Raw genomic sequence first — 14,181 nt, 5'->3', positions numbered from 1 at the left:
CGCGGAGGACCCCACCCCCGTAGAATTTTCTGTGGCGGTCCATTTTTGGGCTCCCCACCTTCGGCTTCGCCTCGATTACCCGCGTCCTCGTCGAGCAAGAAGCTTTACGAAGCACCCTCGGAACACTCGACTCGCGCCACTCTACTCGCTCGGGTTAGGTAAGTGAATTATCACGAAATTCTTCCCCGACCGATCGCTTCTCTTTTTTTAATCTCTGGCTGTTTTTACACCTCGTTCTCTCGATGCTCGACTATCTTTTGTTCCATGGATCGGTGATCGTGACGCGAGTGTGAAAGAAAGAAAGGGAGGAAGGATGTGGATGGACGTGTGCGTGAGAACTGGTGCAAAATTCACCAATGCGAGAAACTTGAGGATGTCGAAGATTTTCATCTTCGACGATGGAACGTTCGGTGAAAGAAGACTGTATAGTTGGACTAATCGTTGAATTTTTGTTACCACGAAGATTTATTACGCTACTAATGGAGCTGCTTCTTCGACTAACAAGCTTCAAGTTGAAAAACGCACGTAGAAAATACTTGACTTACAACGAATCAGTGCCAGCCACGGAGAAGGCTCTGGAAGCGAATTAATCCGCTTTGGCTTCGAGGAGCTTCCGTCTCGAAGGTTTTTGACAAAAAGCTGCTTTGGCGATGCTTGTAAGTAGCGTTAATCCTAACATAACACTGCTTACCATTAACAAATATACGTCATGTTAATACCTCGTTTTACGATACAATTTTTCGTTGGCTATAATCAACGTTAAAATTTCAGATAACGAAAATGTTATAGATGTTAATGAGAAATCCCGAAAAGAGGAAATATTGTGGTCCACTTTGCGGCAAAAATAAACCGGTTGCCATCATCGAATCGTTTCGTTTACGTGTGCTATTTTCAACCGCTAACGTTTGCCTAGTGAATTCGACGAATACTGCGTATTTTGAAAGGCCCAACTCGATATTAATTATAATCAATCGTTACGATCGAATCATCCATCCTATCTGCATTGATACACCAAATTGTCTACGCGATTAAAGTATATTAGTGGTTTAAATGCTTGCAGGAAGACCAACGGTGTAAGGAACCGGAGCGCTTTTGCAACATATTAACCGCTGCCAATTAACAACAGCTCTGCTAACGCTTCGGAAATTTACTTTTGGATCTAACAAAACGCAATGTCGTAAGTAGCATTCGCATAACGATCTTTTTACACCATTAATCTCCGTAGTCTCGCTTGAACCTTAAAGGCAACCAAAATTCATCCGCTAAACATCTAACAACGCCTGTTTGCGATTAAATAACCCAAGCAATTCGCTATTGTTATTGACCACCGAGAATGATGGACAGTGATGTCATTTTGGAACCCATGGGTAACCAAATGCCAAAATTTTCCAGATGCTATTAATACCCGAAAATAGGGTCGAATGTAGTCATTTAGCTATCGAATAATCGATTTAATGAATTAAAATATTCCCGTCTCTTCTACGATCCTATACCTTGTTTACATTCCAACGACTACGAAATATATGCATCGTTATCCACCGTGTAGCTTAGATGTCCCCAGAATTAATGCAGGCTTTGTCGATCGATCGGTTGATCGATACATTCGTCATAGGTTAACAACAATATCTGTGATATTGTTGCGATAAGTACACTGCTGACGTTTATGTAAATTCGTATGCTCGTGAACGTAGCTAAAGAAACGGAGCGGAAATGGAGATCAGATTCAGCGTGTTCGGTTAAACATCATCGCAAGTACTTCTACTTTGTATATTTTATATATCTGTTCATACGAGGTGCGCTGTATAAATTCTTTACTCTATTCACAAGTAAAAGGCTAATCGGGTCTTGGTCTCTGTGCTTCCAATTGGAAAAATTGGGAATAACGAGTGAAATAAAAAAAAAAAAAAAAACATTTCCTATAGCTTGACAAATCCCAAGAACCGAATATGCAGGATCGAACCGCGAGATCGCGAGGTGGCGACGATGATTTCGTAAATGCTATTAATACGCGGCAGTTAGATCGAATGTCGGTCGTCGGTGGCGGCCAAGTAAAGCCCGTTCTTCTGGGTTACGCTCGTGCTTTTTGGACTCCTCGCCTCGCGGCCTCACTAACGTCGGCCGCCGTCCTCTCCTCGTCGTTCCGCGCATATTTATAGAGCCTGCCTATGGATGCTATTTCCGTAGACGCACCGATGTGCCCCGTTCCTCGTCATCGCGAAGCCGGACGGTATCATCTGCCGGATTATGACTCGCAGAACTCCCTACGATCGTGAAAATATGCAAGCCCATCGCCTACTTTATTCGCGGACCCATCCGTTTATTTTCAGGGTTAAAACGATGACGAGTCACAGCCGTGAAACATATGTATACGGTGGATCATCAAAGTATTCGAATTCATGTAGAGACCATGTATGAATATGAAGATCACAGGAGGTAGCGTCGCATTCTTGTTGGTCTTTTGATTTCGATAGCGCCTTATGTCTGGAAAGGGTATTTTCACATAAAATACGCAATTAAAAGAGCGGAGAATTTGCTAAGTTCAAAGATATATAGCGATAAGATATAAAATGTGATTTATAATTCTTCTTATCCTGTTGTCTTCATATATTGTGTATATGTGTCATGCAAAACCTTTCGAAATTTCATTAGCGCTGTAACGAGGCGCAATTGCCATGATTACGTTGATGTAGCTTGAAACAAAACCGAAAATGTATATAGAAATTGCAAGATATATATTTAGAACGTGTATTTTATAGAGTTTATCGAAATATTTAAGCGGTCAATTAACTATTACATCGAATGAGCCCATCTTTTGGCGCTAATCACGTATTTAAGACTGTAAAACGTATACTAATTTTTTATCAAGTGTATGTTCGCAGTGAGTGACTCGTGACTTCTATATAAATCTCGTCGCAAGTGTAAAAGATATATTTCTACGAGACGATTATCGCGTCGTAGAAGAACAAAAGACCCCTTCCTATTTATCTGAAATCGATAATCTCGTCTGATTTGTCTGTCAAGATTAAACCCGTTGATATAATTCCACTAACATCGGGAAATCGAAGTTTATGCTGTTTCATCGAACAGACAAACATCGATTGCCACGTTTCAAGTGTTTCGAAATTTTTAACGCCTAATCAAAGAGACCACTAGAAACAATGTTCGACCAATCGTTAAGAGAAAGGATCATGGAAAATTTCAGTGAACTCGATAGTTTCTTGAAGGAAGCCGGCAAAAGAAAAAGGCCGCCACCATGGACGCGATCAAGAAGAAGATGCAAGCGATGAAGCTTGAAAAGGATAATGCGATGGATAAAGCCGATGCCTGTGAAGGACAGGCAAAGGAGGCAAATATGCGTGCGGATAAGGTCAACGAGGAAGTCGGTGAATTACAAAAGAAGCTTACCCAGGTTGAAGCCGACCTTCAAGCCAACAAACAAGCCCTGGATCAGGCCAACAAGGATCTCGAAGAAAAAGAGAAAGCTCTGACTAACGTGAGTAACCTAATGTTTCAGTTAGTCTGTTACGATTAAGGATTTCGCCCTAGTTCTGTCATTGCTCCAGTTTACCTTGGACCAGGTCCAAGTCAATTTTTCGTCGAGAAATTTTATTTATATTTATACCGTAGTTTTATACCTTCGTTTTAAGATCGATGACTCAGTGTGACGCAGTTTTACGCTAGCTATGGTGCCTCGTAACACGAGGGATCATCTGTTTCGCCCTGTGCTCCCCTTTTTTTAAAAGGCCAATGAGTCACGAGAGCTTTCTAATTTCAGGCCGAATCCGAGGTCGCCGCTCTGAACCGAAAAGTACAATTGATTGAGGAGGACTTGGAGAGATCCGAGGAACGATTGAACACTGCCACTGCCAAGTTGGCCGAAGCTTCTCAGGCTGCCGACGAATCTAGCCGGTAAATGTTGAGAAAGTCAATCGTGAAACTGTTGTACGATAAGTAGAGACGGAATTATGTTAACGAACGTAATTACAGTATGTGCAAAGTATTGGAAAACCGCGCGCAACAGGATGAAGAGAGGATGGATCAGCTGACGAATCAACTGAAAGAAGCGCGTCTGCTTGCCGAGGACGCTGATGGGAAATCGGACGAAGTATCGCGAAAGCTGGCCTTTGTTGAAGACGAGTTGGAAGTCGCTGAGGATCGAGTCAAGTCTGGTGAAGCGTAAGTTGCCCCCGAGGAATGTTATTCGTAAATAGATTGCGGCTTTCTATGCGTTTACGTAAAACTTAACGATGCGATAGAATCCTTAAGAATCCTTAGAATCTACAACGGTAGACTGAGTACTCGTATCATAAATTTTAGAAAGTGAAACGAATCTCCATTTTATTCTAATTACTTACAACAATATGAAAAATTCACAGTCTACTCGTAAATAATTGTTTCTACTTAAAACCTACTATTTGCAACGTTACAGCAAGATCATGGAGCTTGAAGAGGAACTTAAAGTGGTCGGTAACAGCTTGAAATCTTTGGAAGTATCCGAAGAGAAGGTGAGTTTATCGATTTTTCACCGTGTTTGAGAATGCATTTCGGATAAACAATTTGACTGACTGGATTCGATTAGGCTAATCAAAGAGTCGAGGAGTTCAAGCGCCAGCTCAAGACCCTAACAGTGAAACTAAAGGAAGCTGAAGCTCGTGCCGAATTTGCTGAGAAAACTGTTAAGAAACTCCAGAAGGAGGTCGACAGGCTCGAAGGTAAAGTCGAAACAACTTCCTTTCGTTCTAACACCCTCTTTACTGGATTAACACCGTTTAAGCAGCGTATTTTCATAAATAAGGAACGAATTTATTTCTTTACAAATATTTACTACTCCGTTGCTGCAGAGTGATCTCAGAGTACTTTGCACCGAATCTAAACGGGTGTCTGACGTAATTTGGCAAATTGACAGCAACGCTTCCGTTATTCAATTCTACTGGAATGGAATCAAAGACTCGTGGCCAATTTGTCAACCTTGAATAACGTCAAACACGCTTTAGTAAATGCTGCACACGTCGCAAGTCGATTAATTATTACGAATATTTTCAAGTTACATTGATAAATTTAGTCGATCCGCGACTTTCCACTGAATATGAGTAAGAGAGTGATTTAAAAAAAAAATATCCATTTTTACTCGCATAAATTTCTTTATAGTTACAGAGATTGCAAAGGTAGCGTTCGTTAATAGATATCCGCGTTAACAAGCGACACTTTATCGTGCAACGCAACTGATTTTCTTTGCAGACATATTGCACCAGCAGAAGGAGAAACGCAAAACGATTTGCGAAGAATTGGACAAGACATTCTCTGAGCTTTCTGGCTACTAAAAAAAAAAAAAAAAAAATATCATCCATAGTCGTTTCAAATTTTCTCGTTTATTCCTGTACACGAAACATATTTAGCTATTTCTGTATCGTTATCTTCTCTCTTTCAAAGATACTTTTCCGCTTTAGCTGATTTTTTCTTCTTTTCCGCTGCAATAGCTTCCAAATTTGGACGTAATTTTTACTTTTTACGACCGAAAAACCAACAAGGAAGATGTTAATTTTTGCTCTTTTTCTTGCGTTCTCACGCTCATGTAAAACCGAAAATATCATTCTTTTTTATCGATCATCGTTCATGTTTAAAGTTCCGTTAGTTCGATTTAATTCTCTTGCGATTTCCCTTCTTTTTTCTTTTTTTATTTGCTGTCCGATCACTGTTTCAATCGTCCGATTTGGGAGCGCTTTGCTTAGTTTTTTTTTTATAAGAACAGATTAATTAGTACTTGTCGTTTACGTTAAGCACTGTCTATTAATATACGCGTACAAGAACACATGAACATACACACACAAGGCACTTAACAGAATAAAATAAAACAAAAAGCTTCGCACGTTTATGTGGGCCGTCGTACGTCAGGTACATTTACCAATCCCTTGTAAAACTGTTTTGTCTTAGACTCCTGCAAAGGTATACTATACCTCACGATACTTACATGCTTCGAGTAAAGTGATAAAGTATTAACCGCTTCGTTTAACATTTCCTTTCACACGATGCATTTTGTGTACAATTTCGAATTGTACGAGCACACTGACATACACCACGTTGTACGACATTCCTATATTTTGATCAAGCTATAAGTGTGCTTTTATTCTTTTTCTTTTTTTTTTTTTTTTCTTTAGGATGAATGTCGTTGCATCATAACATTTCCATCTAATATAACTTCTTTTTGCGTAGGGGTTAACATACTTTCAATAGCGAACAAACTCTGATGATCTCTATGTTCACATTAATTGCAAACTGTGACTTAGGTTCATTAAAATAAGTAGTGTATCGAACCGTGCTTGACCGGTAAACGAAAGCTCGTTGAACCGAGTTACCCGAAACGTTTCCAATTCTTCTTTTTTTTTTTTTTTTCGCCAAAACGTTTCCAATTCTGAACGAAGTGCAACTGTTTACCGGGCAAATGCACAAGAATTAAGTAGAAAATTCGTAGGATCGTTCTTGATTAGATGTAAAACGAGTCGTTAGATGTAAAATGTTACTAAAATCAAAGAAGGAAATATATCAGCAATTCGATTATTTTATCAACTTTTCCAGACGAATTGGGCATCAACAAGGATAGATACAAGTCACTCGCCGACGAGATGGACTCCACGTTCGCCGAATTGGCAGGATACTAAGTTATTTCGATCTTTTGTGCTTCCTACTATAATTACAATGTCATGCGTGAGGATGGAACTGCAATGTTACGCATCAAGGACTCCAAAACGCGACCAATCGTTGCACGATCGGCCAAAAAAGCACTGAGGCTGAGAACAGATCGTCGGAAATCGAATATTATTTGTCTAGTTGTACGACGTTACCGCGACGAAGATGGTCAATGTATGGAGATCCGTAAGGAATTTTACTCTGTTACACTGTTGTACGAAATATTACACCCAATAAACTGCTGTAATGTGGTATCTCGTTACTAATTGCAAGGACTTTTAGTAGATTTCGAATCGGAAAGCTACTTCTACCTTTAGCAGGATCCGTATCTGTCTCTTTCTCTATTTCTATATCTCGCTTGCTATACGGAATGTTTTATTAAAAGTATCGTGATCGTCTTGCAGCAAGGAGAGGTGAGTATAAAAAAATTCAATGATTATCAACTACATGGAAATAAAAAGAGATTTCTCGTTTATATGTATACGTTGGAAATAGACCTGCCCGATTTCCTTCTTTCTAGTTTGAAAATTATCGTGACATATTTTTATAGAGGCACAGTTATATAAGATGTTTATTAGTCATCAATGTACTCATTAAATGTACAATGAACGCATAAATGTACACCGAATGGCATATCAATTCAGGAGTGCTGTCTTGTACTATATCCTCGAAAATCATGATTAATCATACACACATTTGCTTATCTACTATTTACATTTGGTAATTATCTAGAAACGTTGCCTCGCGTAGTTGTGCATAATCTTTATACAACATTAGTCTATTTCAATGGCCCGCGAGTACTCGGGATCGCTTTATTTTCACAAATATACACACTTAATTAGACACGTATGACACCACCCACGGAAACGTAACACTCAATTAAAACTCAAGCATGCGACGAACAAAAATATACAAACTCATCTGCAAAACATGAATAATTTCTACAAAACAAGAAAAACATCCAAAACGCAGGTATAATTGTATATAATGTGTATCAAAAAAGTGTAACGACCAAAGACAATGAACATGTTGATACAAAAGTTACGCTAAGATAAACTTTCTACCGCAATCATTCTCATTGTTAGAACTGCGCATCATTCCATGATATACTTATCGTCCTAATGATAAAACGATAAAATATAAATGTATCTTGTGACGTTTACTTAACATTAGGATACTCAAATATTCTTTTTGAAACTTTATTGATACGGGATTGAATAAAATATCTTCTATGGAGAGAAACGACGTTTAAACTCTTAATATTCGGCTAACAAAAGGTAGATTTTATAAAACTTTATGGTTCGAATAATCAGTTAAAATTATTCAATTAATAACAATGTAAACGATATACCGATGATCTGAATATAACATTAGAGTATGTAGCCATCCTGTTGTTTCTAATAATATCCCGGTTCTAAAATAATTTCTTTAATTACCATTTGATGAGTATAATTCCAATAAAATAAATAGGACTGCTCAAAAGCATAAAATACAGTTCAAAATTATAATAAGATGTGAAAAAAGAAATCATACTATAATTTCATGAGTGATAGGTCACTTCAATTTGCCTAAAGACCATGTTATTAGTCTTGAATCTCTTTCATCGCGATCAGCTTCCTGCAACGTTATTATCAATTAATATCAATTAATGTTACTAAAGTTTTGGCAACGCAAATATGCTCAAATTACTGAGCAAAGACGAACATAGAAAAAAACACTTCGATACGTATGACGCCAATTAACGTGAATCGAAATATATTTCCTCGTTTAATCAATATTCAAGGTATTTCTTTCTCTAATACAATAAATAATGCACTACAAAAACTATAAAAACTACCACAGTATTTATCTAATATACAATCATTACTTATTGATAACATTATCAAAAACTTTATACTATTTGGGCTATCAATTGCACGCAACATCACTCTGTAATGACATGGTAAATACAACTGTAATCTATACATACATCGATATATACATATATATATATATATATCGATATAATTTGCATGATAAAAACTATAAATAAAATGAAAATACATGACACAGATACGTGCTCTATTCATAAATCGAAATATCGATTTCCACTCGAATTAAATGCAACTCCAATGAATCATGAGACGAACACAAAGATAAAACATTGACGCGTAGTGAAAAAAAATTTATAGCGAAGTTTATGGTCAGGGTGCTTCTAGTTTCTCTTTCTGGCGTGATGTATCGATATTATTTATACCTAATTCACTTTAATAATACTTACAAAATTCTTTGCAGAAGTGAATACAAAATAAGACATTGCATAGAATGTATTATCACTGCGTGCCAAATATTTCTAATTAAGAGACCATGACGACTTGTTGAAACAAATCTCATCGTTTCTACAATGTATTTTACATGATAGTAACATTGATGATAATAATAATAGTAAACTAATAATAATAATAATAATAATAATAATAATAATAATAATAATGGAATATGTAAACGAGCATTAACATAGAATATAAGTTATCAAATGATATTTCCTTACATTTCTTACTTTAATTACATCCCATATGAAAATATCAATAAATATAATAATCACCCTCGGTTCAGATAGATGAACCTACGCTAAATTCTTCGAAAGATATCAAGAATATATCTATGTAGAAGGCAATATGATACACGAAATTCTTAAACGTTTCCGATTAACATCATTAAAGTTAACATAATCTTTTATATATCTTTACCATACAAGAAATTAAATATATGTTTGTAATAGACATATGTAACATTATGTATACATCACATACATGTATATATAATGCATACATATATATGTGTATATATTGCATCTACATAAATAAAACTGCATTGCAGATTTTAATGTTCTTGAAAGAAACGGTGAATACTTTATGTTACACAAAAATGTAATATACGATTCTTAATCTATCCTTTCCACAGATTATGTATTATTTATATGTCTAAAAAACAATGTAAAAATAACTGCTGGAAATATATAAAAATGTAAGAAAATAAGCTGATCCAGTGAACGATAAAAAAACTAGAATTATAAGCAATATCATATCTCGCTGCAATTCATAATCAGCATTTTCTTTTCCATAGATCAGTTACGCACGTTTTCCGGGTTAATGCAATCAAAAGTACACAGTTGGTATATTAAGAGGAAAGTATGCAAAATCTGAATCGTATACCCAGGCTAAAGTAGACTGCTCTCTTTGCCGAGGACATCGGTATCTACAAAATTTCTCCTGGGGTCTTGTATATTACTTGTTTTTATATATGTATATGAATATATATATACATATATATATTAATATAAAGAACTTTCTTTTATAAGCTCAAATAACTTAATGACTTAATACATAGAATAATAATAATTTATAATAAAAGGTGTCATGATTTAAGCTACAGACGGTCACGATGCAAAGAATTGTTGTAAACGCTGTACCGTTCTACGATCCAAAGCACACAAATCAAAATCAAATGTCTTTTTTGTGATCTCGTATTGACCGGTTTCTGCGATTACCTGAACAACTCTCTGTAACTCTTGATTATCTTGCAAAGTCATTATCTTCTGCTGCAAGTCTTTTAACTGTGACACATAGTCTTCAGAAAACACTGGCGGATCTCCTATGTCTGAATCAACCAAAGTACTATTCGTTGAATCAGGGGCTACTTGTTCCGCTTCCGCCTCGATACGCTTCTCGGCGACTTGTTCCACAGCACCACGATCATCCTTATCTTTCATATGAATAATTTCCTGATCCACTACGACTGGTGATTGACTCGAAGAGACGGGCTCCAAAGGAGGTGACGTCGAATGACCTCTATCCTTTTCTCTTTTAACTACATGGTCGTCATCACCTTTACTATCACTCCGCCGTTTCCTTCTACGCACTTCTTTTTCTTCCCCTTTACTTCCTTTAGATCTGTCCCTTTTGTTTCGGTCTACCTTATCCTTTTTAATATCTGTAGGAATTGCAGGTGAAAGTGGTTTCGTCAGTTCTGTCGGCGGTGTAGACACCGTTAAATTTTCTTGATCTTTTTTAACTATAGGCACTAATTTTGATTCAGGGAAAGAATCGTCATCTACGGATGGCGCTGAATCGCTACTATCCCTTTCTGGCATTTCCAGAATTGAAAGGGAATTGGTTACTGAAATAGGCACATTATTTTGCTTCTCTGTTGAGGACTTTATCCTGTCGCGTTTTTCTTTCTTGTCTCTATCTTTGCTACTATCCCGTTTATCCTTTTTATCTCTTTTTTTATGCTTGTGCTTCTGCCTGTCTTTTTCATTCTTACTGTCCTTCGCCTTCTCAGACTTCTCGGTCTTTTCAGATCTTTCTGTCTTCGATAATTTCTCATCCTTTGGTTTCTCGTTCTCTTTCGGAGGTTTCGGCGACTTTCTCTCCTCTTTGGCAGATTTGTACTCTTGACTCTTATCTTTCTCAGATTTCTCTGATTTATTTTTCTTCTCGACTACTTTTATAGATTCCTTTGAGGAAGGCCGTTCTCCTTCCTTATACTTATCCTTTCGTTCTTTATCCCTATCCTCTTTATGCTTTTTCTTGTCTTTTTTCTTTTCACCCTTAGAAGCATCGACAACATTTTTAGAACTATCTTTTACCTTGTCTTTTTCTTTATTCTTATCTTTCTCTTTTTCAAACGTTACCTTTTTTAATTCCTTTTCCTTTGATTTTGGAGAAATTGACCTCTTTCCAGGAGGCAGAGACGGGCTACAAGCTCTTTTTATTCCAGCTGATGGAGGTGATGGCGGCCTTTTATTAGAAGGGCTAGAATGACTCTTATTTCCAGGACTGGTAGACCTTTTTGATTTCTCCTTACTTCGATTTTTATCTTTAAGCTGCTCTTTGATCCTTTTATCTTTTTTATCGTCTACCTTCTCCTTTTTAGTATCTTTATGAGGACTATCCTTAGGCTTTGTTTTGTCCACTTTATCAGACTTCTCTGTGGTAATTAACGATTTAGAAGCCGAGGATCTATCTACTGGTGTAGACTTTTTAGTGTCCTGAGAAACTTTTGTGGGTTTCAGAGGTGTCCCGAATAATTCAGCAAAAGAACTTGAAGTTCTTGATTCTATATTTTTGTGCTTCTTCGACTCACTTCCACCCAACTTTGGTTTACCAACCATAGTTAATGCTTTAGGCTCGTTTTTTTCTACTGAGTTTTCAGAACTGGACACGAGAACCTAAACACATAATATCTAATTTAATATTATAATTTATATAGAAAGATATAGAATTTATATAGAAAGATAAGAACCTATATAAATAGGATTAGATATACTCACACCACCACCCTTCAACAGTTTCCTTCTAAAGTCATCTGAAGGATTATTAATTATTTCAGTATGTCTTATGACATTTGTAATCGCAGGACCACTAAATTGTAAGTTGAGGTCATATAAAATTTCTATCTTTTTGCTACCTTCATCCTTATTTTTTAAATAAATATGAATCGGAATTTCAAAACCTGCATAACCAGACTCTTTTAACACAAATGGTGGTTCTTTTAAGATTCTTTTTGGTTTTGAAAATGTTTGATGTAATTGAAAAACCACTGGAATACAAACCAAAATAAATCAGAAGATTTATATCTATGGATGCATGGTATTTCCTTAAAAGTATATTTACCTTTCTCAACATAGTGGTGAATATCAGCGTTGTCAATACCCCGCACAAATAATTCCCAATCATGAGTATAGCCCTGAGGGGTGGTACGCATACGTAACATTGATGAGTGTCCACATTCTAGTGTAATGCGAATTGCCATTCTCTCATATGAATTTTTTGATACACGCTTTTTCAAGGAAAAACAGAGAGAGCTAATTATGCGGGTAAACACAGCAATTACATTACATTTTTACTTATCTCATTACACGTGAATGAAAACTCTGATGAATTCTTAACTATTTGATCCTTTACAAACTATTTGTGACGTTGAAAATCATTGTCCAACAATTTATGCTAAATGTAAAAGCAATGACAACACTTCTTTCCTAACTTTCGTATACTTGAAATACTGATACATCGTTTGCTTACACTTGTTTTGTATGAAAATGTTGGCCACCTCATTAGAGCAGAATATTGTGATAAATTAGGATTTTGTTGGAGGCAAATCGCCTCGTTAGTACTACGATAATTCAAGAATTTCCTTTAAGCCAAATCTGATTCGATTATCAACAGGTAAACTCTACACCAACGAGAACTAGTCGCCATACTCGTTACTGCGTACACTAGACTTAAAAATGTACGACTGGGCTGCCATCTATAGGAAAACGCTATTGTCTGCTGAGGTATGTTCTAATATCAATCCTTGCTTTTGTACAATTTTGTTCAATCCTTGACTGAACAGATGATACGTTGTTTATTATTAGAATATACTATTCTAACCTAAAAGCATTGCTTATTGGTCGATGCAAATTGCTCTTCTCCAATGTAAATTGTTGAGACATTAAGTACTAACCAGCAGTGTAGTATTTTAAGCAGAATTTACAATAACTTTGTTATTTGAAATAATAAATTAAAATGTACCTTTCTAAAAATTAATAAATATGTTAATATAAATAATCATTAATCGTAAGTAAATTAGCCATAAACAGTAGATATCATATTTGAAAAAAATAAATCGAGTGGTATTACTTATAGGTTTTTAAAAGGAAAGGAACCTAGTATTTACAGTAACGCACTGGAACCTTAGTAATACAGCTGATTAGTAATAAAGATGTTATCTGCTATTGTAAAAGAGCACCAAAGCAAACAAGCAGCAAGAAAGGAAAGACAAGGTAAAAGTAATAAATATACTTTTGATCTTCTATAAATTGACTATACTTACGAATAACTATATAGAACATTGTTACAACAGAGCAAAAGAGGAAAGAAGCTGTGCAAGCCGCAAGTAACTTGACACAAGCTTTAGTTGACCATTTAAATGTTGGGTAAGTTTTTTATATCCTTTGACGAGAAACAATTACAATGTAATTGTTTTTTAAACAAATATTTGATCACGTAGAGTGGCACAAGCATATCTCAATCAGAAAAAACTCGATGCAGAAGCAAAACAATTGCAACATAGCGCGACAAATTTTGCAAAACAAACACAGTCATGGTTGAATTTAGTAGAAGCTTTCTCTAGTGCATTAAAAGAAATTGGTGATGCTGAGAATTGGGCACGTAGCATTGAAGGAGATATGAGAACTATAGCAACTGCTTTGGAATATTCTTATAAAGGTAAACAACCAATGCAATTGTTTGTACTAATTACATTTTGTGCATATAACATAGAATTAATTACAAAAATATGTATAAAAAATATAATTAATGCATTTATTTCAGCTACCCAAGAAGTACAAGGGACCAGTACTTCTTAAAAGCTTAAAAATATATATTATATTATATTATATTATATTATATTATATTAAAAGAACTTAAGAATAAGTGTTATTAAATATCATTATAGATTTTATCTTGTTTT

At 35.9% G+C, this 14,181-nt stretch overlaps 3 protein-coding genes across 5 annotated transcripts; 2 read left to right on the top strand and 1 right to left on the bottom strand.

Annotated features, from left to right (window-relative positions):
* Tm2 (tropomyosin 2) lies at positions 1–6,950 on the top strand. 2 transcript variants are annotated; one of them, XM_072012118.1, is made up of 7 exons: positions 1–158; positions 3,203–3,493; positions 3,776–3,909; positions 3,988–4,176; positions 4,430–4,505; positions 4,580–4,712; positions 5,239–5,446. In XM_072012118.1, the coding sequence occupies exons 2-7, from the start codon at positions 3,254–3,256 to the stop codon at positions 5,319–5,321; spliced, it is 855 nt and encodes a 284-aa protein (XP_071868219.1). In that variant the 5' UTR covers positions 1–158; positions 3,203–3,253; the 3' UTR covers positions 5,322–5,446. The 2 variants fall into 2 exon arrangements, with proteins under 2 accessions (XP_071868219.1, XP_071868218.1); XM_072012117.1 differs by lacking the exon at positions 5,239–5,446 and adding an exon at positions 6,574–6,950 and having other exon boundaries at positions 2–158.
* On the bottom strand, positions 5,660–12,931 carry Ear (ENL/AF9-related super elongation complex transcription factor). 2 transcript variants are annotated; one of them, XM_072012075.1, is made up of 4 exons: positions 12,750–12,931; positions 12,342–12,507; positions 11,999–12,267; positions 5,660–11,896 (listed from the first exon to the last, which is right to left on the bottom strand). In XM_072012075.1, exons 1-4 carry the CDS (start codon positions 12,780–12,782, stop codon positions 10,103–10,105), a joined length of 2,262 nt encoding a protein of 753 aa, XP_071868176.1. In that variant the 5' UTR covers positions 12,783–12,931; the 3' UTR covers positions 5,660–10,102. The 2 variants fall into 2 exon arrangements, with proteins under 2 accessions (XP_071868176.1, XP_071868177.1); XM_072012076.1 differs by having other exon boundaries at positions 12,342–12,930.
* A 141-nt stretch (positions 12,932–13,072) lies between these two features.
* Positions 13,073–14,107, top strand: Blos1 (biogenesis of lysosome-related organelles complex 1 subunit 1). Its single transcript, XM_072012129.1, has 5 exons — positions 13,073–13,286; positions 13,356–13,492; positions 13,573–13,645; positions 13,720–13,937; positions 14,043–14,107. The coding sequence occupies exons 2-5, from the start codon at positions 13,432–13,434 to the stop codon at positions 14,075–14,077; spliced, it is 387 nt and encodes a 128-aa protein (XP_071868230.1). The 5' UTR covers positions 13,073–13,286; positions 13,356–13,431; the 3' UTR covers positions 14,078–14,107.
* Positions 14,108–14,181: the final 74 nt, after the last annotated feature.

This window comes from Bombus fervidus, chromosome 10 (assembly GCF_041682495.2).
Source record: "Bombus fervidus isolate BK054 chromosome 10, iyBomFerv1, whole genome shotgun sequence".
Taxonomy (NCBI): domain Eukaryota; kingdom Metazoa; phylum Arthropoda; class Insecta; order Hymenoptera; family Apidae; genus Bombus; species Bombus fervidus.
This window is presented reverse-complemented; position numbering and strand designations above follow the sequence as displayed.